The following is a 27775-nucleotide window of genomic DNA, read 5'->3' as shown; positions in this document are numbered from 1 at the left end:
TATATTGTCACAAGTTTGGTATGAACTAGATTATGCAGTTTCCATAAAATTATAGCTAGTATACTGCTTTCAGCTCTCGACTTGAATAACATTTAAATCACCAAAAGTACGTCTGTGTATTTATATGCCAAACAAAAGTAAGAAAAAAAGAACACACTTCAAGGCAATCTGCTTCTGAGATTTATTTACAAAGGGGAGTTGTAACTAGTGGTCTGTAACAGGGAGAGAGATCCCATCTATTTACAATCAATTTTATATACAGTACCTCCTTGGTAAGTATGAAAAACTGTACAATAGAGAGCAGGAGTAGAAAAAAGGGGAACAAAATTGCATTGAACTACTGAATATATAAATTAAAATCAAAATACAATCTAGACCATCTATGCTATAAGGAGAATAAGCTTTAAATAAACAGCGAACACAAAAGCAACATAAAATCCCCCAACATAAATCAATTATGTGTGGTCAAATAAAACATACAAATAATAATACAGAATTACAAACTGTTGAAACATAAGAAAAAAACCCACAACTGGTAAAGTAAAATACAGGAAATGTTGCTATAAGTGAGTGTACTCATGTTTTCCTACAAACAAGGACTGCAATGAAAATAATAGGAGTCAGCCTTTTTATTAACCACGCTATGCATAGAAATAGAAAGAAACACCAATTAGTTACTGCTTTCTAACCATACTATCAAAGCTGTACTGTTATATTTGCAGACATCACTAAAGCTTGCAACCACATAGTTTACATCAGCTTTCCTTTGCCATCTAGATGGACCCCCCCCCACCACCACAAAAAAAAAAAACACAAAAGAAACCTGCATAGCCCTGTAAAACATTTAAATGTCATGTGCCATTTTGCGTTCTCTATTGCACTTGATAAGATGCAGTTTCTTCAGAATAATTCTGTGTGTGTAATATTGGCCAGAAAATAGTCACATTACAAGGCTTCATGGGCTGAGAGAAGATATAGACCTTTGTTTAGTTGTGTGGTTTTTTTGTTTTGTTTTGCTATAGTTTCTGTCAATCCAGGCTAACTCTATCCAGGCTAATTTGATTAAGTACACCACTTTAAACAGAATAAACACCTTCTAATACCTGGCAATCACAATTCAAATACCATCAGAAGCTTTATGTTTCTATTTGTTAAACAGAGTTTATCATAAGGAATGTTTCTATAATTACATTTAATGTGGTTTAGATAATAAGTGCATCATACATTTTGTGAGATTTTCCAGCCTCTGCCTTTTATAATTCCTCTCAAGCTTTTTGATATAACATTTTTTATTATAATAAGTATCTAAACAACAATAAAAATGAATTTTCAAAAAAAAAAATGTTAGTGAAGATTAATGGTTTGGTCCATTTAATGTTTTTAGTAATCTGCTGGTTTGGTGGGTAACTTAAACCTGGGTGGACGGTTTTATGAGTGATATTTCACATCTACACAACAGCACTGACAGGGAGAACCTGAATCTTCTTCATCATAAGCTGCACTCGGTCAGTTTAGTTAAAGCACACAGAGAAGGATGTTGGAAATATTCTCTCATTTTCGCCTGTCTGGCCATATAAATGCTTAAACACAATATCTTCTTTATGTAGTTGTCAATTGCGTCATTTGAATAATGACCCCCTTCCCATACACAGCTATATTCAGTAATACTGGCAATGATGTTAAAGTCGTCTTTCTTCACATATTAATTTTTTAATGTTGGGCTGTGATTCTTATCTCCTTCTTTGTTATCCTTCATTAATATGGTAAAGACCTATTAAAAGACAAAAAAAGGGAACAAAAAAAAATTCAGCCAACTTTATTTTATTTAATGTTTAATTTTTAACATGGCCATCTAAAACATTTGCTCAACACAAGAAATCAAACATTAATTTGGAAATGGAACACTTCTTAATTATAAATGAAAAGATAAAATTATTGCACTATGTAAGTGTTTATAAGAGCCAGCAGATGGTGTGCTGGATATTTTACATATCATTTTCAGCAGCAGAACTATCAAATTTTCACCCGTTTCTCAAGCTAAGCTAAAACGTCTGACAAGGGTTCTCACATAAACCATCAGCAGCTGTACAGAACGGGACTCACAAGAAACCACAAACTTTCTACAAAGCTGATGACATTTCTATAAACTCACCGACGCAACACAGTATTTCTCATTTGTTATTTACATTATTATTATTATTTTATTCAGCTTTTTGTTTTTACAAATTATGTCATCCAAAAAACAAAGGCATGTAATTCACATACTACTATATGCAAACCGCATGCCAATACCTGGATTTCATTTCACACCACTGTATGAGCCATTTACCATATTTTAACTCACCTGTGTCCATTTTTTATTACTGCTTAGCATCTGAACTGCAGCAATACAGTTGAAGAGCTTTTCAGATGTGATATCTTCGGGAAGCTTGGTAAGAAACTGAGCAATGTGAATGAAGTCCATCTGAAGGAGGATATCCTCGTACAGTTTAAGAATCCCAAGACCTGTGCGAAACAGAAACTCCTCTCCATCCCGACAGAAGACATCCCAAACTCGACATGCCAAATCAAGAGGCAGGGACTTGCTATATAGTGTAAAAATCCTGGAAATGCATAGAACACAGTGGCTTTTATTTAAACCGGTGATATACAATTGAATAATTATTAGATACTATTAATTTGTAAAAAATTTTTTTTAAATAGAAACCTATGATTTCCCCCTTGTCTCAAAGACGTGTAATACTTTATTCATGAAACTAAAAGAAGGTTTCTGGTCCTTGCATTAAATAGTCTGACATCTGTGCAGCTGCTAAGGCTCAGATTACAAACTGAACTGTGAAGAATAAATTAAGGAATCAGAGTAGACAGAAGTAAACGGTAGGGACACAAACAAGTAATATTCGGTTTCATCTCTATGGTCTTCACCTACCAGTCAATCAGGTAGATGTCTGGGGTCAGGTTGTAGGTCTTAAAGTGAACAAACAATCTTGGGAGATTTTCTTCAAAGAACACTTCAAATGCTGCAAAGTATTTTAGCATCTGCATAAAAAAAACAAGGACATTAGCAGGCTTGCTTAAAGACGCAAGTCTACTTCAAGTATATATTTTTAAATATACTCTATCCTGCATAGCATGCCATTCATGGTTAATAATGCACATCAGCAATGGGCATCTATGGCTAAACCTCAAGTTACCACATTAAGTAAGCGGCTTCAACTGCAGGCATAAAACTGAAATTTCAACCCCCTCCCAGCAGTTTTAGTACTTAGTTACTTCTATCATAACCACATCAACTCAAAAACATCAAATACATGTTTAAACGCTGGACTGTGAGAAAGTGGAACCGATCAAATACTTGCACTGACTTATACTTATTAACTGCTGGTTGTTCAGGCAGAAGAAAAATGAGTGTCAAGTCTTATATTGAAAGCCATACCTTAAAAGCAAACTGTGAAACACTACTGTGCAGACAACTGAGCCTGTACACCTGCATAGGCAGAAAGAGATGATTACAAATTAAACCATTTACTTGAGTGTTTCTTACCAAGTCATGATCCACTCTGAAAAAAGCCATCTGACAAGGCTTGTTGAGAAGGTTGGCAAACAAAATGAAAGCATCAGCTTCTTCTAGATTGAGGATAAGCACAGCAGCAATGAAAGACATCCCTTGAACCTATCCCAAAATAAAACAAACACAAACAAATTGTGCACATTCGTCTACAAACGCAACCACACACAATTTAGGGATTTGTGTAAATGGAGTTTAGTGCATAACAGGGAATACTCCTCATGTGTCTGCTGTGTGTCACTCTAATAAAAAGCAAGTAAAGAAAGATGTTCTGGATATTAAACCCTTTAATAAAATTACCTGTTTAATATGCAGATAATTAACCAGAAACAAATGGCATAATTTCAAAAATAAAACAAAAACTGCTCTGAATTGGTCTTAAGTGATTGTCAGAAAGAAGGATTACAGAGTAAGAATTAATTCATTGAAATAAAAGCAAGAGATACACCCAAAACTAGACAATAGTGATATACCTGAATTGAGGTCATTTACATGGGATAAAGAACACTACTTACATATCCAACATCAGGTCTGTAACAAGTATATGCTCCCAGCACACTATGCAATAGGTCATGGTATGGACCGCCCTTTAAGAAAAATGAGTGCACATTAGGAACATTTAGCACACAGTATTACAGCAGGAGACAGACATGCCAATACATTTGATACCTTTTGAAATATGAAGAGAGAGGGGAATGTGCGGGATATGTCCAACTTTATCAAATCTAGACTGGATTCTCTGTCAGCACCGGATGTTCCTGAATCTAGATAAAAACAAAATATAATAATGTTCTTATATACTTTCCAATAATATATATAAAAAAAAAAAAAAAGTAAAAAAAAAAGTAAAAAAAAAAAAGAAACACTTCACAAAAAGTTACTGAGCTAATTTAATAATGATCACTACAACTTGAAATAACAAAAATCCACTTACAAAGTACCTATTTAGGCATAATTTGAAAAAGTGCTCTGCAATTTAAAGTATACATTAAAAGGTTAAAAACAAAACAAAAGCTACAAACAGTTGCTTCCCTAATCGACAAATTAGCTGGAAATGCAAACACAAAGGGTTGATTTACAGGAAGTGTGGTACAGTGTTAACTAACAGGCCTGCTTCCAAAAAACTAGAGAGGACACTTTAGCATAAGAGACCAGCTCAAAGTACATTTGACAGTCAGTCTTGATTTTACCTGCTGTAATATTTATTTTGAGAAGGTGGTTACTGCTGCAACAGTCATGCAAACTATACAAATAAGAGCCAACCCACGTCTATCCAAGAAAGCTCAATTACATAAAGTACTATGATATGGCAAGGGATTTTAATTGGCAAAAACAGTATGTCTCGGATGAACTGCAGATGTTTAGGAAAGAGTGAGTAATTACTGGCAGCAAAAGCTACACTGATTTTTTAATAAAGGCATGACCGTTATATGCAGAACAATTTAAAAACAAATTAACATTTGGAATAAGACCAGGGCAGAATATTTGGAATAATATTTTTTATAGGGCATATAAAAACACACTTCATGAAGTATGAATACTGAAGACCTCCTTGCAAAGCCTCGCCTATGTAATTAGAGAATAAATTCTGTTGATAAAATACAAAAAGCACAGCCTGACAGAGTGCGCAATTGATTGCTGCGATTCACAAGAGACCCCTACTGGAGAAAGAAGCGGGCAGTTTGGTTCAATGAAACTAAACTAAGGCAGATTTATCCAACCACCTTGTAGTGTTGTAATTCACTGAACAATTACCAGTAACTCATTTAATGTAAACTGCAGAGAAAGCACAGATTACAGTAAATCACAGATATGCACAATCTAGCTCCCACAAATGTAGAAGCCTACTGTACCTTCAGCCTCATTCTCTGAACCGGTTTCACTGAAGCTCTTCCACCTTTCCTTAGCTCTGGACAAGAAGATCTCATAGAGCTCTACAAAGCAAATCCAAACAGATATGAGAGGAATTCTGAAATTGTATTCCCCAGTTTATCAGAATACACAAATAACAAAAATTACCCTCCAAGTATGGAAGCAATTTTTACAATACATATACATTCCAGGGACACCAGTTAATCAAATGTTAATCAATTTCAGAACTAATGTAAAGGGTTTCCATTCTAAAAGTCACTGTCTCCTTAACAGGAAAGGAAATCAAAAATCAAGCTCACCATGTGTAATATTGAGTTCATTTCCAACAGCCAAACTCCATACTTTTCCGCGAACACTGGGCGGAAGGCCTTGCCACCACAACTCTCGCACTTTTCGCGTATTGCGCCTGCCAAGAAAAACACAAGGATGTTCATTGAATTATTTGTAAAGCTGCAACCAGCTGAAGTTGCATCAGTAGGTTAATGAACTGGGAATAATTACTCACATGGCTTCCCAATTGGGAAGTATCTCACTGTTCCAAATCACCATGGCATTGGCAATGACTTCTTCCTGTTTATACCGGTCTTTCATTATTTTCTTCTTTTTATGGGCATCTTTCATTTCTGTGTAAGAGACAGAACCTTTATTCCCTGTCTGTTTTTAGATATGAAATATAATCTAGACTAAATATAATCAACTCTGCAGTTGTTTTCTTTTCTGAACTGGGGATTGTAATAACAAACATCAAGAAACTAATATCTTAAAAGTCAACACATTTCTGCAGGAAGCAAAAAAGGTAAAACTGGAATTGGTGCTCACTGATGTAGACTAAATTCACAGGTTTATTCTTTCACCATACACTGAATTAACAAGTTTGAGTCTGCTGTTTTACTTGATGGGGGGACGTGGACATACAGGTATGATCTCAGATGGAATGCAAGAGACATTTAATGCAGACACAAACTTTGAAGTTTAGGGGAAAAGGGGGGAGGGGGTGTGGAGAAACTTTAGCATTAAATAAACCCAAATTAAGCATTAACAGTTTTGGGATTCTAAGGTACATACGCAGGCATTGCTTATAGTATTAGAATATTATGTTCCACATAACAGAAAAGAAATATAAAAACACCTCGTTTTTTTGCCTCTGCCACCATCGTATCATACTCATGACGGTGACGCAAGGCTTCCTCAGCTGATTTTGCAGGAAGATTTCTGCAAGACAGAAAATATTCCTGCTCGAAAACTCAGTACTATCAAAACAAAATATTGGCAAAAATGACTGCTCTTCAGATTTTTTTCTTAATTTTCTTAAATATTTGTTAACAAATGTAGGCCTATTGAAACTTAAGACACATAATTGTAAAACTGTTAAAATGGATACAATATGTAAACATATAGTCAAGAAAAAACAAATAGTAGTTAAAAAAAAAAAAAAAAAAAAAAAAATTTTAAGGCAACGTCTCTTAACTTCCATAAAGCAAGACCATGCACCATGAAGTTTGAATGTGTACACTGTGACCCTTTCTTCTTGGTACAGATGTGGACAGTAAAGTAGGACAGAGCCTGTGATCATGTACTCACGCAGGTCGGTCTTCCAGAATGAGGGCTGTGGTTGAAAGAGGTTCAAATTCAAGGTTTTTGCGTCGCCCTGACTGGGGTGGGAGATTAACTGTTTTTCCTGTCCGTGCCTCATATTCCTAAATGAATAAAACAAAAATGTAAAGGTTTCTCATGAGAAAATGCATTTAAATGTTTTTGTAAACTTCTATTTAGCATTTTTTAAGTATAATTCAATATTATGTTAGGATACTGGTGCCTTTACTTATTTTGCCCTGCTTGCAACAGTTATGTTGTAGAATTCTGCCTAAAATGTCTAATTACCTTGAAAAGTATGTTTTGGGAATATGGGAGCGGATATGGTATATTTCACTTTAAAAATGCCAACAAGTGATGTGGATGTTTGCAGCTGTGGTCATGAGCATGAAGTCACGAGAGCTTGCACAAGCATTGGAATAAAGCTTCAACAATGAATTAGTTACATTTCAGGGTTTCATTACTTTAAAACAGAGACATCAACAAGCACAAGTTATAAAGATTTGATATTAAAAAAAGAAAGTTTAGAGGCAGGTGGTTTCTACACAGAGTAGGATTTAACAAGTAACTGTCCTGATATCAGCGGTTTCAATTAATACCCAGATTGTTTTATGTTTTTGAAGTCAATAGTCAATGCTGTGTAGAAAGTGTCCATAGAACTACACTTAATATGAAGAAACTTTTGCAGGTTCCATTTTGTTTCACCAAAAAAAAAAAAAAAAAAAAAAAAAAGCAAAACAAACAATTCAGATGCATTATTATTGGTTGTTCATTTTCATTATTCAAATGTAGTTATGCAGGAGAAAAAGCATTCTGTAGCAGCTCTATTCTAATGTATGCAACTTCAGATTTACAAAAAAAACACTGTACAAAGCCTCCTTGTCCTAATAGTGAAATAAGCTGTTATATTTGCTGAATATTGTTAAAAAAGAAAGCGTAAAAAGAGATAAAGACAAAAAAGCTAACGCGACTCCATTGTTATACACATTGCACAGCTCAGATCTGCTGGAGTAAAGGGTTAGTTGTTATTCAAATTCCTGTCATTTCTGTACTGTTGTACACTACCAGTTTTACACAGAGAAATGTGAAAGCAAGCAACATAATACCAGAGATTAAACAGGATGCTATTCATTGGTTGAATTAAACATGTCTTTTTAAAACAGCAGGGGGCTCTGTGACAGCAAAGATGATAGATGCAGTAGAGTACAGTTTAAAAAACACAGGCTTTATGCATTGTTGTGTCAGTTAGTATGCTGAAACAATAAACCATTCTTGTGAACAATGGAAATATGGGAGCAGCCATTCAGAGGGAACCAAAAAAAAAAAAAAAAAAACCTTCAACAACTCAATAATGTCTTTGTGTCACAGTAATGAATGCAGCCATTAGACATCCAGTAGTATTCAACTATGCAATCTGTGGGCCACTGTTTGGTCAAACCATTTCAGTCATCTGTTATATCAATGCATTAAATGTGCAGCCTGCCAAGCTGGTATGTCTAACACATGGGACAGTAACTTTTTACAAGGCCTCATATTTACAGCTATACATTGATCGCCAGCAGCTTGATCTGGGAATTAGACAGTACAAATAAAAAGATGGAGAAAATGGAACTGACATAGAACTTTCTAGGTCATTTCACCTCAACAGTGTCTTCGTGGCGATGGACTGCAAAGAACGTCAGTCATTTGGGGAAGCAGCTGGTTTGTTTAATGACAGGAATGGAAGCATTTAAGGGGTGGAGAGATTTTTGCTCACCAAGTGAAATGACCAGGAAGTGCAAGTGTTAAAAGATAACAAGCAAGGAAGAGTGGAGAATGGTAGTTCACATTAAACATGAATCAGGGACGTGTTTAATTGGCTAGAACCCCTTTAAACTGCACTTTGTGTGAAATACCACAATATTGTACACAGGCAGCTTGCTTTGGACACAAGGCTGGCTTCCAAGACCCTATATGGTTCACAGTGGCTTTTAGAAGTGGAAAAATGACTTGCATGACAAATTCAAGAGGAAGGAAGGATAAAGGGAAATTATTTCCATTTTTATCATTTTCAGCCTGTAGTTTCCCCTGCCAACACTATCATAAGTACTTACCGTAAACAAAGCATTACAACTAGTTTAAGAAGCACAGTGAAATAAACACTTGAGGCTTGATTTATCAACACTGTATACCGCGCCTGGATATGCCACAGAGCATTCTATAGCACTAGAGTATGAAATCCATAGCGATTACCCAATGCTGTAAATTGCTCTAAAAAATCCAGGATGTGGCTTATAGGACGATCAAATCAACCCCCTAGTTCAACAAGTACTGAATGTCACTAACAGTTTTTAGCAATACCATTTTAACAATATTTTTCTGTGACTAACATCTGTTGCTTTATCATTGTGAACTGTGATGAAGTCAATATTTATAAAGTTAGGTTCCCAAATGGGAAACAAAGTTGATGAATACATTTAGAAATCCATCATTACTATTTTACATTTAATAATATCATGTAAACATTACACATTCAAGGCAGATGATTGTACTCACACAATTATATATAAAAAAATGTTTTTAGCCTATGACTAAAACTAGCATGGTTTAGTGATGATGGATACTGAGATGCAACCTTGTGCATGGGGTGGTTAGTGAATATTTCAGAACCAAAATATTTTACTTATTTATTTAATGTATTGAGAGCCCAGTTTTACTTTTTCCATTAACGTCATGGCATTTTCTCATGCTAGTATGAAAATGTGAAATGCAGACATTTTAAGTCGGCTATGGAAATGATTACTTAGCAGTTCCATGCATAGGTTGAAAGATGACTGAAAAAAATATATATATTAAATTCCATACCACTGTGCTTAAGAGATTTGGTGTAGAAACGGATGCAAGACTGCCTGGATTACTGTCCTGATGAAAAAAACAGAAGTTTGTTCTCAGTCAGTGATCAAACAGGCACAGAGCCCAATAAAAACATAGCACTGTATCAGAGATGTATCATTTCAATCTGCAATAAAAATTAAGACAGACATTTACCAGTAACTGGACCCCAATGCTGCAACATGCCCCCATTTTGTAAACTGAATTCTTAATTTGTTTTATTTTGCACATTAAATCATTTTTCCTACTTTGCCTCCATTTTTTTATTTAATTTTTTTAATTTTGAGTGTAATCTTCAAAACAACTTCAGAATGTTGTTTAATATTAGGAGAAATATAAAAAAGATGATGTTTGCATATGGTGCTCACATTAAAAAATGAATGCAAAGTAGGGAAAGGGGCCATAAAAATAGAAATTGTCTACGCAGTATTCTGTACACATGGAAAAAGAAGAATGTCATAATAAATACTTCCAAAGTAAATATTTCATTCTTGGCAGCCTTATAGACACTTGTCCTTTAAAAACATTGTGCAAGGTAGCCTTGGTGATATTCACAATATTCATTTCTAACTGTAGCAACCCTCTTGTCCCCTCCAGCTGTAGAAGTCATAACATTAAATATAATTTAATTAAACACCAACCACCAATACTATAATATAAAGGATAACTTAAAATATACAGTGATTTATACAATGCAGCCATTAATTAAGCGAGAGGGAGATAAGAGAGCAATAAACAAAAATAGAGTTTTAAAAGATAAGCGTAAACTTCATTATCCAGAGTGTACTGAAGACGAGATGAAGAAACAGTTGAAGACACAACCGGGCAGACTTAGCGTGTGCGTGTGTGCGTGTGTTTGTGTATTCATTCTCGCCAATTACTGCTGATTTTACTTTTTATTTCAGTTAGTAAACTCAAAACAGATGCTCAGTACTGTAAAACCAAAACACTAATATAGAAATTCCTTCCCTTGGAACAATTTTGTCTGATTGCCATCAATTTAAATGACTTCACATGCACAACGTACATCAGTGGCTACAACTGAACACTCAATTGCATACCATTTTCTAAAGAAATGAATACTTTATCTTGTATAGTTTAGTAATTTATACTATTAAGTATTTTTGTACTGTATTACAGAATGATGAACACAGTGTGCGGTGAAGTAAGGATTGTCCCATTTGGAATATGGGTACACCTGTATTCATTACTTCAATTCTCTAATAAGCAAGCACATTCTGTTCAAATCTCATGTACAGTACTGCTGTATATATAAAGTAAAAGGATACATAAGATTACCTACTGCTGTATATAACGGGCCAATAAGTGCAATGCACTGGTCAATTAAACAAACAGATATTCCACTGTTTTTTTCAGAATGATATTTACTATAAACCTACCCAAGACAATTCACAATGCACAATTTTTCCTGGGTCTTGTTACTGTACATAAATATCAGCATCTTGGATGGGTATGAAAGTGGCCATATAAAATCCTTAAAAAAACCCTTTCACAATCTGCTGCACATTGAAAATCATTTGGCACCGGCCCAGGTTATAAAACAGCGCTGCCGTTCTTTAGCAATTGTTGTCATGGCTGGTTTATATAAAAAATTGCTTCATTAAAAAAAGTTTCAGGCCCGCTGCTGGTGATCCCTGCTAAATGCACACATACAGTAGGTTGGTTTATGGCCTCCACTGTGTAAACAAGGAACAGCTGATTAAACATCAAGGTCAAAACTAGAGGTTGACTTTCTATAACAATATACAGATACCAGAAAATAATAGTAGGCTTAAGTGTGTAGTATTCCTGTAAATGAGGCATATGTTTTCAAATCAATACAATTGCAGGCCTTCTTTTAAAAGAGTAGATTTCCATGCATCACGTATTTAACCCTTTTTTTCCCTCATCAGTGCTGCTTTGAAAATGACCTAACCCAGATTAACCACAGCCAAGGTGTACCATATGTAATTGCTGATATATTTTACAGTGTAACATTTTATCAGTGTAACATCTCAGCTATTTTGCTTCTATCTGATGTTTACAAAAACTGCAAGCTGGTAAAGCTTGTAAGACCAAATCTTTAAAATAAACCATTTATTTCCTTTGCTACATATGACACTGTGGTTTGTTAGGTTATGCATGTCATCAGCCTACAATTAATTACAGTACAGTAAATAACATGCAGAGTCATTTTTGGCTGCTTTCTTGTACTGTAAAGCAGATACATTGATCACCTGCCCCTGTTGCTGCACAATGACCGGGCAAGCAAGTTCAAACTTGTTCTGCTACAGTAGCTCTGCTTTTCAACAAAACAGCCTTCAGAAAAAAAATTACACCAAAAGCAAAGCTTAAGCAAAAAGGCACAAAATGATGGCGTAATACACTCAGAGCAGCGTGGAGCACATTTATAAAACTGAAATACCAACCTGCTGAATAGTCATTGAATCCTTCTGAGGGTTCTCTCTCAAAGGAACTTTTCCAAACAACTTCCAGCCAGGAGCACTCTGGGAAGGAGGCTTGGGGTCCTTCATCTTCCTGGAAAACAAGCTCCTGTGGAGGGAAAACAATGGATTTAAGAGTGGGAGGAGAAGAGATCTTTGGCTACAGAACAAAACCATATTGCAAGCTTATCCAATTAAATAAAATGTGACTTCTTAGCAGGTTTGTTATTCACCTGTTTTGGGAGATTAGAATGGTTTGCAGTGCTGGGGTTGGGGCATCCCCACTGCTTTCGTACTAAATCTGTTGGTACTGCAACCCTGAATGCTACAGTAACAGTGCTGAGATGAACATTGTTTTATGTCACGAAGAGTAGGCTATAATTAACCCCAGCACTAATAGATATTCCTAATAAGCAAAACTATTAGCTAGATTAAAATACACATTTTACTATTTTAGTGATTGCTAAACACAGTAGTTATACATGTCCATCTTATTTGATATTACTGTATCTTTCTGTAAAAAAAAAAAAGAAAAAAGTGGATCTTGAGGATGAATACAGTGGGAGGAACAAGTACTTCCACAAAACCGAGCTGAATCCTTAATCTGTTATACTACAGGACATAATGACTTCCTTTGTTACAAAAATATTAATTAAAGAAACTCTGGTATGACAACAGGAAAGAAATTACATTCATGCAAGTCACTTACTGCAAATAACTGGTTCTTTGGAAAATACAACTATGAGAAGAAAGCGATTCAGTACTGCTGTAGGTCAAACTCAAAACAATGAAATCTTTTTTGGTTATTGTCAGGATAAAGATCAAAATGTTCAGAAAACTGACTAATGACTACAGTAAATGGATGCCCTGAATGGTAGTGTAAATATCAATAAATAAAATAAATAAAGTGATCCATCAACGCAGTAAATAAAGTCCCACAAAACCTGCTTAATGTAAATAGCACTCTATAAACACGTACACTAAAGGGGTTCAGCCTATAACCTGGAGATGGTGACACCACATGTTTCCAATCTGGAGAACCACTTAAATCCAACGGTCACGAAACTTGGTATTAATATTATTCAACATAAGTTATTGAGAGTATCAGATTTATGGAGGTGTCTATGTCACACGTGCATTTTTGCATGCATCAGTGTGAATCACACTGTTATTAAGCATTTCATTGTCAATTCTTTTTCTAGCAAAGCTTAAGCAAAAAGGCACAAAATGATGGCGTAATACACTCAGAGCAGCGTGGAGCACATTTATAGAACTGTAACTTTTACTGAAATACCAACCTGCTGAATAGTCATTGAATCCTTTTGTTATGTTGGTCATAGTTAATTCATTTTACAGCCATGTGTTTTTAAAAGTACTATTCCCTCTAACCATTGGCTGCTAACGATGTTCCAGAAACCACAGCATTACTACATTCTGTTTAATATCTAAAAGAACCTCTCCAGCAACATAACCACAAAGCATTGCTGACCAGGCAATTACAGATTCTGTATACACACTGGGCCAATGTATCATCAGTCTCTTCATCACCCTGGCACAAAGGGTTCAAATATAAGTTGCAGAAAGCACCATTACTGTGAAGCCATTGCACTCTACTGCAATTAGATAGTGGGGACCATACATTATGTCATTTGTATTAATGAGATTAATGGCTGACAGCAGCACACAAACTGTTCCACAGCAAATAACCAAATACACAAGACTATTACTGTATGTTGCTGCACTGTGCAATAGTAACACAATTCTGCAATTAGAATTAAAGCCAAATGCAATTCCTCATTTAAACGTCCTTAAAATAATTTGCTTCCAAACTAGATACAAATCTCAACAAGTTACTGTGCCTGTGGAGTGGTACAGTATGTAGTACCAAAATAATCTATAGATCGGATGAACAGAAAAAGCTCTTAATAAACAATATATTGGTTTTTGACTGTACAAAAAGCTGTTGATTGATTTTTCATCAAAAGTACTGTAGAGGTGATTAAATACACTGTATCACAGCATGATTATGTTAATTTACAGCACTATTCAGGCTTGTTACAGTCGACATGCTGAAAACTAAGAATTTAACCTAGGTACAAATTTCCAAACGACTGCACCTAGATACAGCAGTCAAAGTGCAAGTGCACTGAATCTGTCCATGTGCTGCATTCATTCCTACCTGTTAAATGTAACACATCCCCTCAGTGTGACAGGTCTTAGTACTTCATAATCACAGGCACATGTCATTCCATCCCACCCAAGTCATAAAGCACACATTTTATAATGAATACATGGCCAGCAGCTACATACATTACATGTAATGTACAACACCCTGTTACACACAAACAGCAACACCGCCAAGCTCCTGGAAAAGCTTTCTTACTAAGGTTGTTGTCAGGGCCTATTTCTACACAGCGTACAAATGATTAGTCTATCTGTAATGGATAAGTGTACAAAACAAAAAACAAACAAACAAACAAACAAACAACAACAACGGCCTACCTGTCATTTAATGTTACAGATGGAGTGTGCAATGCCTTGTACAAGTGAACTGCTTTACATGCAACTCTCTTCACAAACCTAGTGACTAGTTTCTGTGAGGCAACAGAGGTGTGCTGGGTCACATTGTAACTGATAATGAGGCTATACCCAGTTTAAACAGGCAACAAACTTAAGAAGCAAAACATTCTTAGTGCAGCACAAGACCTTAACCATATGCCAGCAAGAGTGGCAGCCTTAAAAAAAAAAAAATCCTATTCACAAATATTATTATTATTATTATTATTATTATTTTTATTTATTTTTTTTTAAAAAAGGCCCAAACAAGATCTTTTAGCTTCTGGCTTTGAAGGCCAGATGCTTTTTAAAGTAAAATAAATTCAAGATAATAGGACATTTGAAATGATCAATTGGTATGGCTGAGCAGTAGGCTACAATGTGAGAGAACAAATACTACTGTATTCGGCTTAGTATAACAGACTTCCAGTTTCATGGTACAGTATCATACAATGTCAGTAGTCAACTAAAGCTGGTTTCAAAAAGCTTATTTTCCTGCTTCAAAACACCAAGCTGTTGACAGCTGGTGTAAGGAGCTGTCAAGGAGCTGGGCAGCAGTGTGGAGTAGTGGTTAGGGCTCTGGACTCTTGACCGGAGGGTTGTGGGTTCAATCCCCAGTGGGGGACACTGCTGTTGTACCCTTGAGCAAGGTACTTTACCTAGATTGCTCCAGTAAAAACCCAACTGTATAAATGGGTAATTGTATGTAAAAATAATGTGATATCTGTATAATATGAAATCTTGTAACAATTGTAAGTCTCCCTGGATAAGGGCGTCTGCTAAGAAATAAATAATAATAATAATAATAATAATAATAATACCACAATATTGATTTTCTACATATTGTTTCACTGCAAAAGTGAACCTTCTTTATTTCTCCAGTGGCAGCTGGGTTACACCAAGGTAGTTAACCGAATACAAATATATACTGTATCAACTGTACATACATAAGACCAAGAAAACAGATTTACATTTAAAAGCGGTTTTGCAAAGCCCTGTAGAAGCATCTCAATACAGAACAGAGGGGAACGTTACTGCTGGATGCTCCACGGTACAGCTGAAGTCAAGAGAAGATGCTAAGGAGTCTGATAACTCACCTGAGTCAAAGGCATTCCTACAAACACCTTGGTTTAGACAGCAAAATGACATGAACATGGCCCTATGAAATCCGTTTTATTATTTAGAAATTTGATTTATTTTTTCCTGATTTCAGATTTTTCAGTTTTAAAAATCTAATTTGTTAGTTTTTTTTTTGTTTTTTTTTATAACCACAAGTACTTGATACGTTCACAGCAATGATGAAGCTTGTGACATGCATGAAAACATATGACAAACAAAAAAAAAAAACTTTTTAAACGGTTTTAATCAAAGTTCTTTCACAAAAAACGGTACAAATTGGCACAATGTAATAGAAACAAACTAGAAATTTAAAATTTAAAAAATCAAAATGTAGGCTTTTTTCTTTTCAACACAAGCTGAACTATAACATTTCAAAATAGATTTAATGTTTTCATTAACAATTAATGACAATGTAAATAAAAGCCTAAATATTTTGATTTATTCTAATTTAATAAAAAGGCACTTAGTAATATCTCCCTGAGAACTTTGGAGAAAAAATGCAGCACCTAGACACTACATTCTGTAGTAGTCATTACAGTACTATCTGCTCAGAATAACTAATATAGGTAGGCTAGTCGTTTTCCTCCCAAGTGATAACGGTAGCTAGCAAGTGAAGTGGCACGAGAGGCAGTGCTTTTTTACAGTTAAAATCATGGTCGTGTATGGTGGCTGAGGTGCAAAAATAGTTTTTTCATGCGTTCTAATGACGTGTTTCTTGAAGCCTCTTGTCATTCAAACACTATGCTATTTCAATGTAATTTTTAAAATATATACATATATATATATATATTGTTTGTTTAAACCGATATTGTGGTAATGTCCTCGGGTGCCTAATTCCGTTTTTTTTCCCTGAATTCCACGATACCGTCCATGTTCTCAGCAACGCGGATTTCATAGGGCCATACATGAGCTGTTCGTTCTATTTCTCTTATTTCAATGAAAATATCTGCAGAAGCATCTTTGACCTTTACTCTATTTTAAAATACTGCTGGATGAGGTCACATGAATTATTACAGCACAGCAACTTAAGAATGGAATCTGTTTTACCTAAGAAATTCACCAGACCATCAGCATATAATTTAATTTTGCATACTTAAGTGTTACTATTGACAGTCATGGTTTTACAGTATACTGTACCTTTGTACTGTTTAGTACATGACTGCTGAACAGTACACAATTAATTTAAATCATGCTTATTAAGTCCTGCATATACAAAAAGCTCCTTTGATAGGACCACATAAATAAAAGACAGCATGGAAAATGTGAGGAAGTGTAAAAGAAGGCCTTGGTTATAACTGATCTGTGTAATGGTATACAGTATGGCTAGTTTAAGAACTAAAGTGCACAGCATGCCAAGACCTTTGTAGCATTGATTTTCCACATGGAAAAAAAACAACAAGGCCCTAACAATGACATTATACATAGGTTCCAGATGAACAAATATAGAACATGTAATTGTATAGGCTACTTCCTGCTACTGAAACATAAAACTATAGGCCCTGTTTTACTTCAATATTTTTTTAAACAAAGCGTGTTCATCTGGTTTTTAAAAGTATTTAGTGCAGGCAACAAAGTTTGATTCTAGGCACTGCTCTGATGTCGTGTAAAATGTACAACTTAACTTTTAAAATAATGAAACAAAAGAAAATAAAAAACTTGGTGGGAAAACAATTAATTTTAAAATTAAAAATAATGTGAAATATGTTAAATCTTTTATAAAATCAGACTTTTATGAAACCACATTAGTTGCCTTTAAACCGTTTTAAAAGTGCTAAATACAATTTGCGTCCACACTATTGTGGTATGTTTGGCAAACTGGCGACTAGCACCTGAAGGACTTGCTATCAGTGTATACTTTGCAATGGGTATTTGTTTTTATGCTTAATAAATAAATAAATACATACATACATACATACATACTGTCAGGACATCTCTGTTAAACTACTGTCAGGGCATCTCTGTTAAACGACTGCAAAAATGAACCCCAAGTTAAAAGTAGGATCAGGATGAACAATTCATGTAATCTGTCTGCTCTGTTTGAAATAAAATTAAGGGGACCAGAATTAGGCGCAGGCAAGACATAAAAGGTAAAAACACAGATTGTTTTGCAACAGCTTTTGTGTGAGTTTAATTATAAAAACAAGAATAAGCACAATTTGTTAAAGGGATGTCACCTGATTAAAAATAAAACCCGAAAACGTCAAGCCCTACTTGTGTGTGTTCGCATTTACTTTTTCCAAAATATCTGTTTTATTTCATTTTAGCAATATGCACCTCTGATCTGGGTGTGCAGAATAGAAACCGTCAACAAAGTAAATTTAAAAAGCAGGTCACCTAGAATTCAAAACTGGCAGCAAACTGAACAAACGCTGCCAACACTAGCCTATAACCTGATATTGTAGGACGGTTTGTGTTACAGTTGTTCAGCTTGTTTCCTTAAATTCCAACCCCGCCCAAAAAACATGTGTACAGAACATGACAAACCACGAAACAAGAAATAGAAATAAAAACAAGAAATAAAGAAATAAAAACAAATTAATAATAAAATGCTGTAACGTATTTATTCACTTTCAAAAAGCATCACTTCCCATTCTCAAAAGCAAAAGTTTATCTATACGTACCTCAAAAGTTAAATCCCTAAAATAGACTGGAATAGCTTGAAATATTTGTACAATAGAAGAATGTGTGGTAGGATTTAAACAAACAGACAAGGATTAAACTGTCAGTGGTTTGTGTGTTTTTAAAACAGTGTATGCTTATTTGTGAAGTTTTTAATTCATCAGGGTGTCACTGAATAATTGACTACAGAATGTGCCTTTCTTGAAGTCTGAAAGCACAATTAATTTCTCAAGAGGTCAGATTGAATCAGTAGGTTGCCTGACCCTATTCTGAAGCAACTGTAAAGGTATATTTTCAAACAGGAATTATTTTTAATAATTATGTAACTTAAAATGCTGTGGCTTCTGGGACAGTGTAATCAAGGAAATGGCTTTACTTACTTAGAGTGTAATAAAACAAGTTAATTGCCTTAAACGCTTGGATCTGTCCCCAATATTTGAAGAGTCAGGCCAACATGACAAGGATCTAATACCGTATTTCCATCGGCACAATGAAACTTGTCGTTAATACTCAATCTCACCTTGTCTGATTGCAGATGGGAGATTTTGGAACATTACACAAGTCAGAGACCAACATGTTTTTGCATTTGCTGGTTAGAAATGAATTCACCAATCTACAGAATAGTACAACATAACTGGATTTAAAGTCGTACAAAATATGGATTTATACTACTGTAGCAGCAGGAGATTACAGTAAACCTTACTTGTCTGTACAGTAGAAGGACTAGTACAGGTAAAAACCTGTGCTATTAAACAGAACTGAAGAATAATGACCCATGGTACATTTTTCAAGAAAGGACTAGCACAAGATCCTTCCATTCCTACTGTAGCGTACCCAACGCAAGGACCGAAATCCAATTAAGTATACTGGAAATTGGTGCGTCTGTGCATGAATCTGAAGAATGATATTATTAGAAAAACAAAAACATGCCCATGAGGTAACAATGGTGACTACACACTTTTAAAACAACGTATCATTATCTCTTCAGAAAGAAAGTGTTCAGTGCTGCTTCTCATATCATCACAGACATCTCTACTGTACACCCTAACAAAACATCTTGTTCTCTGAAATGTCTGTGTACAGATACTGTAATTAGGAGGAATTAAAAAGAATATAAAGCTAGGCTAATTTGTCTGCAGTAATTACAACTCACAGGAACCTTGTTTTTGGCATCAACACTATTTAAAGGTTTTTTTTTAGTCAATAAGTAGCCTATTACTCTGCTAGTTGAAAGGTGTAGAGCCCCATATTGTTTGAAAATACTTGGTAATGCAGGCAGGGATTTTCTGTAAAACACTCAGCATTTGGAATTAAATGTTTGTCTTTTTTCTCCCACTAGGTTTCTATTTCTGTTACCATCCTATTGTTAAGTTAGCAAAATAAGACTAGTGTAGGCCTATATATTAATAAACTAGGCTTACACAGGAACCATACTTTAGTATAAACTTGGACTTTCCTGTACAACATTAAATGCAGTTTTAATTCCGTGCTAAATATACAGTGTACGCCATAAATCAGGCATCATAGTCATATATTAGTTAATATTGGTTGGTTTCAGTTGTAAAATGTCTAAGCAAAATGAACAAATTCGGATCACTGAGGTGTGGTTCAGATAGTCATTGTTGTATGATACTGCCTAAGATTCCTGACTTTATATATAAATCCTGTACACGTAATAATAACGCCATGCAAACTCGAGTGGGTTTTTATTCCCTTTAGAAACAAAAGTGGGTATAGGCCCACCTGCGCGGAGCTCTTTAAATGATGTATGGTAGTAATCCACGCACTGCCAGGGCCTTTTCATTCTTCTGTAAACGGATCTGGATTTGGGCTGCTGCCTGGCTACTGACTGTTCCATGCCCCGTGAAAACATTCCAGTGTGGTTTTCATAAGAACTAATATGGTTGAATGGAAGTCTGAATAATAAACCAGGTATACAAAAGTCCCTTCTTTGAACTCAGCAGAATTCATAACAAGACAGTACCCAACACAAACTGAAACACCGTTTGAATGTCAGGCTGCAGGGTCACTCTTCCTGCACGATCAGCTCTTTCCATTAAATTCAATAAAGCAATGTTTTTCTGTCAAATCACCTCACATGTTTCCAAATAATAATATTCTGTGTTAAACTGAGATTCCGATCCCAAACTGAAGGTTTTATTTTAGTCTTCATTTGGCCAGCAGCCTTTGGTCATGAACAACGTGAAGTGAGCAAAGTATTTTGCACTTGGTACAGTAGAAGCATTTTTTTTTATTTTTTTTATTTAGTCATTTTTACCCCATTTTTCTCCCCAATTTAGAATTGCCAATTGTGTTATTATTAATCCCAGTTCTCCGCTACAACCCCCCGGCGACTGGGGAAACGGTGGCTGACACACGCGTCCTCCGAAACATGTCCCTGCCAAGCCATCTTTTTTCCCCACTGCGGATCCACAGCGAAGCCATCAGACCTATAGCGCCGGAGGACAACACAGATCTGAATGGCTCCACTGCAGACCCACAAGTGCCCTATCAGCCACAGGGGTCGCTGGTGGATGGTGAACCATGGATTACCTTGCCGACCTCCCTACCCGGGCAGCACTCAGCCAAATGTGCGCCGCCCCCTGGGAATTCCCGGTCACAGTTGGAAATTATATAGTATGGATTCAAACCTGCGATCTCCAGGCTATAGGGCGCATCCTGCACTCCATGCGGAATGCCTTTACTGGATGCGCCACTCGGGAGCCCCAGTACTTGCGTTTTCATGAACAAAGTCAAACTGAGTTATTCCACATGTTGTAGGCTACAGTATATCATTTCTGAATCTCCAGATCTCTAGAATACAAAAACAAGAATAACTGGAAAATAATTATCCTACAAAACTAAATATCTACTGCATATTTAGTGATAATTTTAAAAAAAGTAGTGTTTCTTTAAAACTTTTACTTTTAAACTACAATCATATAATATCATAAGGCAAAAAAAGGCAAAACTTAAAACTTGTAGCTTTTAAACACAACTATTTAATAGAATTGTGCAAAAAATGCCAGCCCAACAACAGTGCCCTTCAATTATCAATGTACCGATGAGATTTGTAAAGATGAAATTCATGGCCTTTTCATTATGGGAATTGTAAATCCATTATCAACTCACAGGAGACAGACTGTAACCACTGCATGTCCTACATTTAAATTAATTTAAACTGCAGACTGCAGAAAGACTGAAGCAGGGAGGTGTCGACTTATTTTATCACACCAGTTCCATTCTAATTAGTGTCTACAGTACGTCCTTGAGATAAGGATGAGGAAACATCCAGACACACATACTGTATGCAACACCTACAGTACAGCACCAGAATGCTCGGCAAAGCAGACAAAAGATTATTAAAATCACCAAACACACATTTATTTGGAAAATAACAATAAAATACTGGCTTAGACCGGCTTGATCTTTTAAGAAGAAATCTACATATTCACAATCTACTGTACAGTAAGTAGCAACAACACTCAAATGAACAGCTGCACATGCCCAAAAGAAAATGTCAGACATGCTAAGCATGCGATCCACAACCAATCTGTACCCAGGGGTAAAATGCCACCAGTGCAGGCCAGCTTTAGTAGACCAACAGACAGCAGCTGTCACTGTATACTGTAAGGAACCAAAATCACTTCACTAATGAAAATTGTGTAAAGATGATCAAGAGCTGGTATTTGGAAAAAGTACAAGTAACAAAATTTACAGTACTACCTGGGCACATGTACTGCATCGCATGTGAACAAGATTTAAGAAGTGGGTAAAAATGTTAAAACATTCTGAATACAATGAATCCATTTCATTATTGATCTCCCCATCCATCTTCTACCTCAGAGATGTTCCAAAGCCATGGTCTGTGAAAAAGGCCCAGGTCCCAAACTATCCCTAAAAAAAAAAAAAACTCTACAGAACCATTAATCTGCTACTCCACACATGCCTACTGTATCAACAAGTACAGTTTGTGCCTCCCAATACCTTACACTAGCTGCTTTATTGACCAATGTTATTTAACCACATACTGTACTTCCAATTACCATGACATTGAACTTATAAAAAAAAATAACTATGCCTCAAAACACCATTTATTTCTGAAAACAAATGTATGGATTGTTACTGTAGTTAACACTTATAAAAATGAATGCAAATGGTTATATTGCTTTGTTTGCAGCACAATACTGCAGCTCCATGGAAATTATATTTCTGTTGTAGATCAAATGATAAATAGATATTTATATACAGTCAAGAAAAAAGTCCCTTTCCATGTTGGCATTAATTTGTGAAGGTAATTCCTTTTAAAATACTCTGAATACTATACAGTAAACAAAGTAGGCACAGGTCCAATTGTAAGGGAAATTGTACCTCTGACAGAATAAAGAACATTAAGTAAGATAGATGAGTAAGATAGATAATGGTTTCTGAAAAACAGTTGATGGTTAAAACAATTGTGACCACGAAACTGTCGATTTTACTTGAGAAAGAGGATCACAGAATACAGGGACCCAAATTTGAAAATGTGGGGTGTTTGGAAATGGAAAAGCTACATTTAAATGGAATGCAGTATTTAATAAATCTCATCTAAATCAAAAAGGTCTTGAGATTTGGCCATGAAGGTTGCAATAAATATAACTACAAAACATGAGACCAAGGTAGAACAATACCTCTATGTCAGTTGGCCAGAACAATGTCAGTGCTTTTAACAACAACCCAGCATGTTTTGCAGACAATATCTCCTTATAAGTGCTCTTATCTGTAATATAATATTGTGTAATGTGATATTTTGTAATGTGATACTTTGTAACAACTGTAAGTCGCCCTGGGTAAGGGCGTCTGCTAAGAAATACATACATACATACATAAATAAATAATACATTCTTAACTTTGAACTTCATCTACCTTAAAGCAGCAGTTTGGCCCAAATAAGGATCAACAGTAACACAACAGTACCCAAAGAAGAAACCTTTACTTGGAGATTGAAAAAAAAAAAAAAAAAAAATCAGTAAAAAATCTATAGAACATCACACCACTGACCAGAGAGAATACATGTAGAATAAGGCTTTATTTGAACTTAGGATGTTGTTCCTTCATTTAAAATTATAATGACCGGACAATCACATAAACAGTGATGACAGTCAGCGTGCAAAACTGAAAAACAACATATTCACTGTTGTCTGCTGTACCACCTTATGCTCCCTATTTAATAACCCTCGACCTCTCTAATTAAATAAACCCATCTAAAATGTGCAGGATACCACCAGATGCACAAAGCAATTAAAAACCACTTATTAAATAAATAAATAAATAAATAAATAAATAAATAAATAAATAAATAATAATAATAATAATAATAATTAAATGTCATTGTATGTTGATCAAGGCCATGGAAAAACAGTCACATAGATCTAAGTATAATAGCTGCAAATGTAAATTTAAACCATTTATTTTACCTGCTAAAAAAATCTGTGATACCAAGTTTTTTGGGTTTCACTTCCTGATGAGAGGAGGGGTCTGCAGCAAGGGTCAAGCCATCAGGCAAGTGATCAGGTGCGCTCTGGCGACGGTTAACTTCAAATGTGTTCCTTGAACTTAAATTGACATCCATGAACCGGAGGTCATTAGTGTCAAGCACCGCCTCGGTACCAAAGCTTACTTCAGAATCCCCTGGGCTATCTGGAGTGGCTTCGCAACTGCGAGACAGTCTAGTGTTTTGGTTAGTCCTTAGTTCCAATGGACTCAAATTACTCTCCTCACTTACATCGTCCTCCTTGACGCTGGATTCGTTTGGTACAAGTGTTTCATCTTTAGGCCCCATATTTTCAATGTCTAATGCTCCAGATACTGTGGTTGTGATTTTGGGAAAGGGGTCACAACACTCACTAACAACCGTAGTCTCTGAGGGGGCAACCCCAGTAGTACCAAAGTCATCATCTTCTGGACAGAAGCCCTTATTAAAACCGTCCTCTAATGCAGGTTCTAATAACTTATTTATTTGCACATCTGAAACAGCAGCAGTCTCGCCAATACACTTTGCCGGGTTGCTATGTAACTTTAGCTTGCCATTTAGCAACGCGCATTTGTTTACAATCAACAACCCACCGCTCGCAAGTTTCACTTCCTTCTCAAAAAGCGCACCTGGAGGTTTGTAAACTGAAGAACCGCAGCCAAAAGTGACATCTTCGGTGCAGCTCGGGCAGATGTCACCCTGTACACCATCCACATCTCCGTTGGTTAGCTTCATGTCTGCGGGGTCGACCCAACCAGTGCAGTTTGGCTGGTGTTTGCCATCACATGACCCAGAAAGCGGAACTACAGACTTTGCCCCAATCTCGGCATTTAAAAGACCATTGTCTTGTTTCTCTGAAACGCCATCATCCTTCCTTCCGCATTCACGACCGCTATCGGGAGCAGCGTCGATCAACATCCCGTTTCTCTTCTTTACTTGCTTGTCAGCAGTGCAATTTGAAGAGCAGGATGGGGTCCTCTTACAACCCACTCCCGTTGCCTCTGATCCATCCACTAGCTGTTCTGATGACTCAGTAAATCCGTTTACAGTGCCATCACTGCATCGCTCTGTAATGACACAGCTGTCTTTAACGCCTCTCGGAAGACACTCTGAGTCTGAAACACAATCTAGCCTATTATTATCCCCCAGCGCAGCCTTGTCGTCGTTTAAATTCCTCTCACTGGCAATATAAACATACCCTTTCCCTGACAGCACAGAATTCGTATCTTCTGAGAAGGCTGGCCTTTTGTTTTCATTTAGTAATAAAGCCGGCTTGCCGCTTTTGCACACAGTAAAGCTGCTGTAGGATGTGCTCTTCTGTTCGTTTTCGTTGACATCGATAGACAAAGCCAACAGGGAAGCTCCATTTTCTGCTCTTTCCATTTCATTCATAATCCCCGCACAGCCACATTACAAAAACCGCTGCAGCTGGGCTGCCTTGGAAAGGCTGGTTCCTCTTTCCCCTCGGCCCTGAAATATGTCGTCATTTTAAAATATTTGTAAAAGAATAAACGGTATAAACATCGAATGTTACTGTCGATACCCTTGGCACCAAAGAAGAGAGTCAGTAGCTGTTTTCTTTCGTTATTTTTTGTTTTGTTATTGTAGTTATCTGTCGACCAGCTGCAGCCCCTCCTTCAACTTGGGAGCCATTTTGAAATGCCTGTGTGTGACGTACTGTATTTCCCATTTTCCCTAGAAGCCAAATGAAGGGAGAAAGTAATTAGTCATAGCGTCACCTGCTGTGCCAAAGTGGTAAAACACCTTTCATTCAAGCTGTCAAAATTAAAAACACTGTAGTCTCTCTCTCTTTTTTCTGACATTTGAAGGTCAGAACTTGACAAAAGTAGAGACAAAGACCAGATTAACGTTTTAGTTATGTAAAAGTTCAGTGTAAAATATACTCCTTTAGGTAACATGGTAGTTACAAATATTTTCTGTCATAAAAAAATTCCTCCCAGAAGGTAAAGTTTACATTTTCTGAGCTAGCAGATGACATTCCTTATTTCGTTAGTTCCAAAAGTAATAGAATGGCAAGAAAGCTTCTAGAGTGAGAGTGTGCCTGCAGATAAAACTACATGTAGGCAATGTAAACAAGGACAATGAACAATATCTAGTTTCCTAGCCAACGCCATTGCAAAGCCATTATTCTGGACTAATATGAACTATGAATGAACTCTTCCAGTGAGTGAGCGTCCTGTCGAACAACAATTACTGGTGTTAAATGGTAAACATGCCTTTTCAATATGTCGGTTTGTGGCATTATAATGTGGTGACCAAGCTTATGAAAGGCACAGTATTTATGCAGCCGTAAAGCTCTGAAAAGGAAAACGGTTAGCAATGTGAATTTATCTTGTTTTACCCGCTGAAAAAAAAAATGTGATTCCAAGACACAGGAAATCAAATCTCTGATTAATACACGCCACATATTTTATTTTCATAAAAATCCTTGACAAAATTCAAATACATTTGTAAAGCAGGATTCTATTTACACTTATTTTCCATCAGAAATTATAATTCATGGAATTCCAGCATCTGACATATTCCAGTTTCACTTCAAACATCTGTTCCTAGTAAACGACTGTGATACATATGGTAACTTCTTGTTTGCCACGTGTGGCGCATTGTCTTGTGACACGCCATGGATTTATATACACTTTTCAACTAATTGAAAGCAACTGTACAAAATGTAGTCATCTGTTCTGTAATAATGCTGCATGCATTTCTTTTGTTCTCCAGCTGAACTCAATTGCTTGAGTGTGTGCTCTCTTTGATGGTTTATTAAATGATTGTAGGCCTATCTATTGGTGTGTAATGATACTGTTGTAGTTGTAGCACTTCAATACACATGTGTGGGACAAGCAACTAATTTTGGTAAGCAACTCACTGCCTTGTGTATTACCCTATGACCCTATGACTGGCACATAATTCAAATACAAATCTATCATTAGTTTTAATGTAACACGTTTCACTTTTATTATTATCAATCAATCTATCTATCTATCTATCAATCTTTATTTTATATAGCGCCTTTCATCACAAAGCTCCTTACAAGATGCAGTAACAAGAAAATCCATAATACTTTAAATACAGAGAAATGCATAATACATGATATACAGTAGAAAAAAACACAATACATTAAGTACAGTGAAAAATACATAATTCATGATAGTAGCATAATACATGAAATAGTAGCAACAACACAGCAGCTAATAGCAGATATCAGGCTTAAAGAGCATGGAAAGCAAGAGAGAACAGGTTGGTCTTGAGAGTTGATTTAAAGCGAGCGATGGTGGGAGCATCACGCACCAAAGCTGGGAAAAAGTTCCAGAGAGTCAGAGCCATGAAGCTAAATGAGCGTTCTCCAAGTATGGTGCACTTTTGCTTGGGAATAACAAGCAGGCCAGAGTCGGAGGACCTCAGCTTGCGGGCAGGGACATAGCGGGTCAGCAAATTGAGGAGGTACTCTACTCAGGACCTGTGTGATGAAGGGCATTGTAGATGAGCAGCAGAGTTTTGAAAGTATTCCTGAACTTTACAGCTGGGCAATTGACAGGGGGTGATGTGATCACATTTTTTACATCTGGTAAGGATCCTGGCAGCGGCATTTTGAACTAGCTG

The 27775-nt window shown here is 36.1% G+C and overlaps 1 protein-coding gene across 2 annotated transcripts; it reads right to left on the bottom strand.

Annotated features, from left to right (window-relative positions):
* Positions 1-167: 167 nt before the first annotated feature.
* Positions 168-25818, bottom strand: LOC117418407 (TBC1 domain family member 12-like). Of its 2 annotated transcripts, XM_034031412.3 has the most exons (14): positions 24099-25818; positions 12334-12457; positions 9878-9934; positions 7022-7137; positions 6570-6652; positions 5946-6063; positions 5740-5846; positions 5422-5502; positions 4238-4332; positions 4084-4155; positions 3545-3673; positions 2930-3039; positions 2345-2603; positions 168-1771 (listed from the first exon to the last, which is right to left on the bottom strand). In XM_034031412.3, exons 1-14 carry the CDS (start codon positions 25544-25546, stop codon positions 1703-1705), a joined length of 2868 nt encoding a protein of 955 aa, XP_033887303.3. In that variant the 5' UTR covers positions 25547-25818; the 3' UTR covers positions 168-1702. The 2 variants fall into 2 exon arrangements, with proteins under 2 accessions (XP_033887303.3, XP_033887304.3); XM_034031413.3 differs by lacking the exon at positions 9878-9934.
* Between the last annotated feature and the right edge of the window lie 1957 nt (positions 25819-27775).

The sequence above is a fragment of the Acipenser ruthenus genome, chromosome 13 (genome assembly GCF_902713425.1).
Source record: "Acipenser ruthenus chromosome 13, fAciRut3.2 maternal haplotype, whole genome shotgun sequence".
Taxonomy (NCBI): Eukaryota; Metazoa; Chordata; class Actinopteri; order Acipenseriformes; family Acipenseridae; genus Acipenser; species Acipenser ruthenus.
This window is presented reverse-complemented; position numbering and strand designations above follow the sequence as displayed.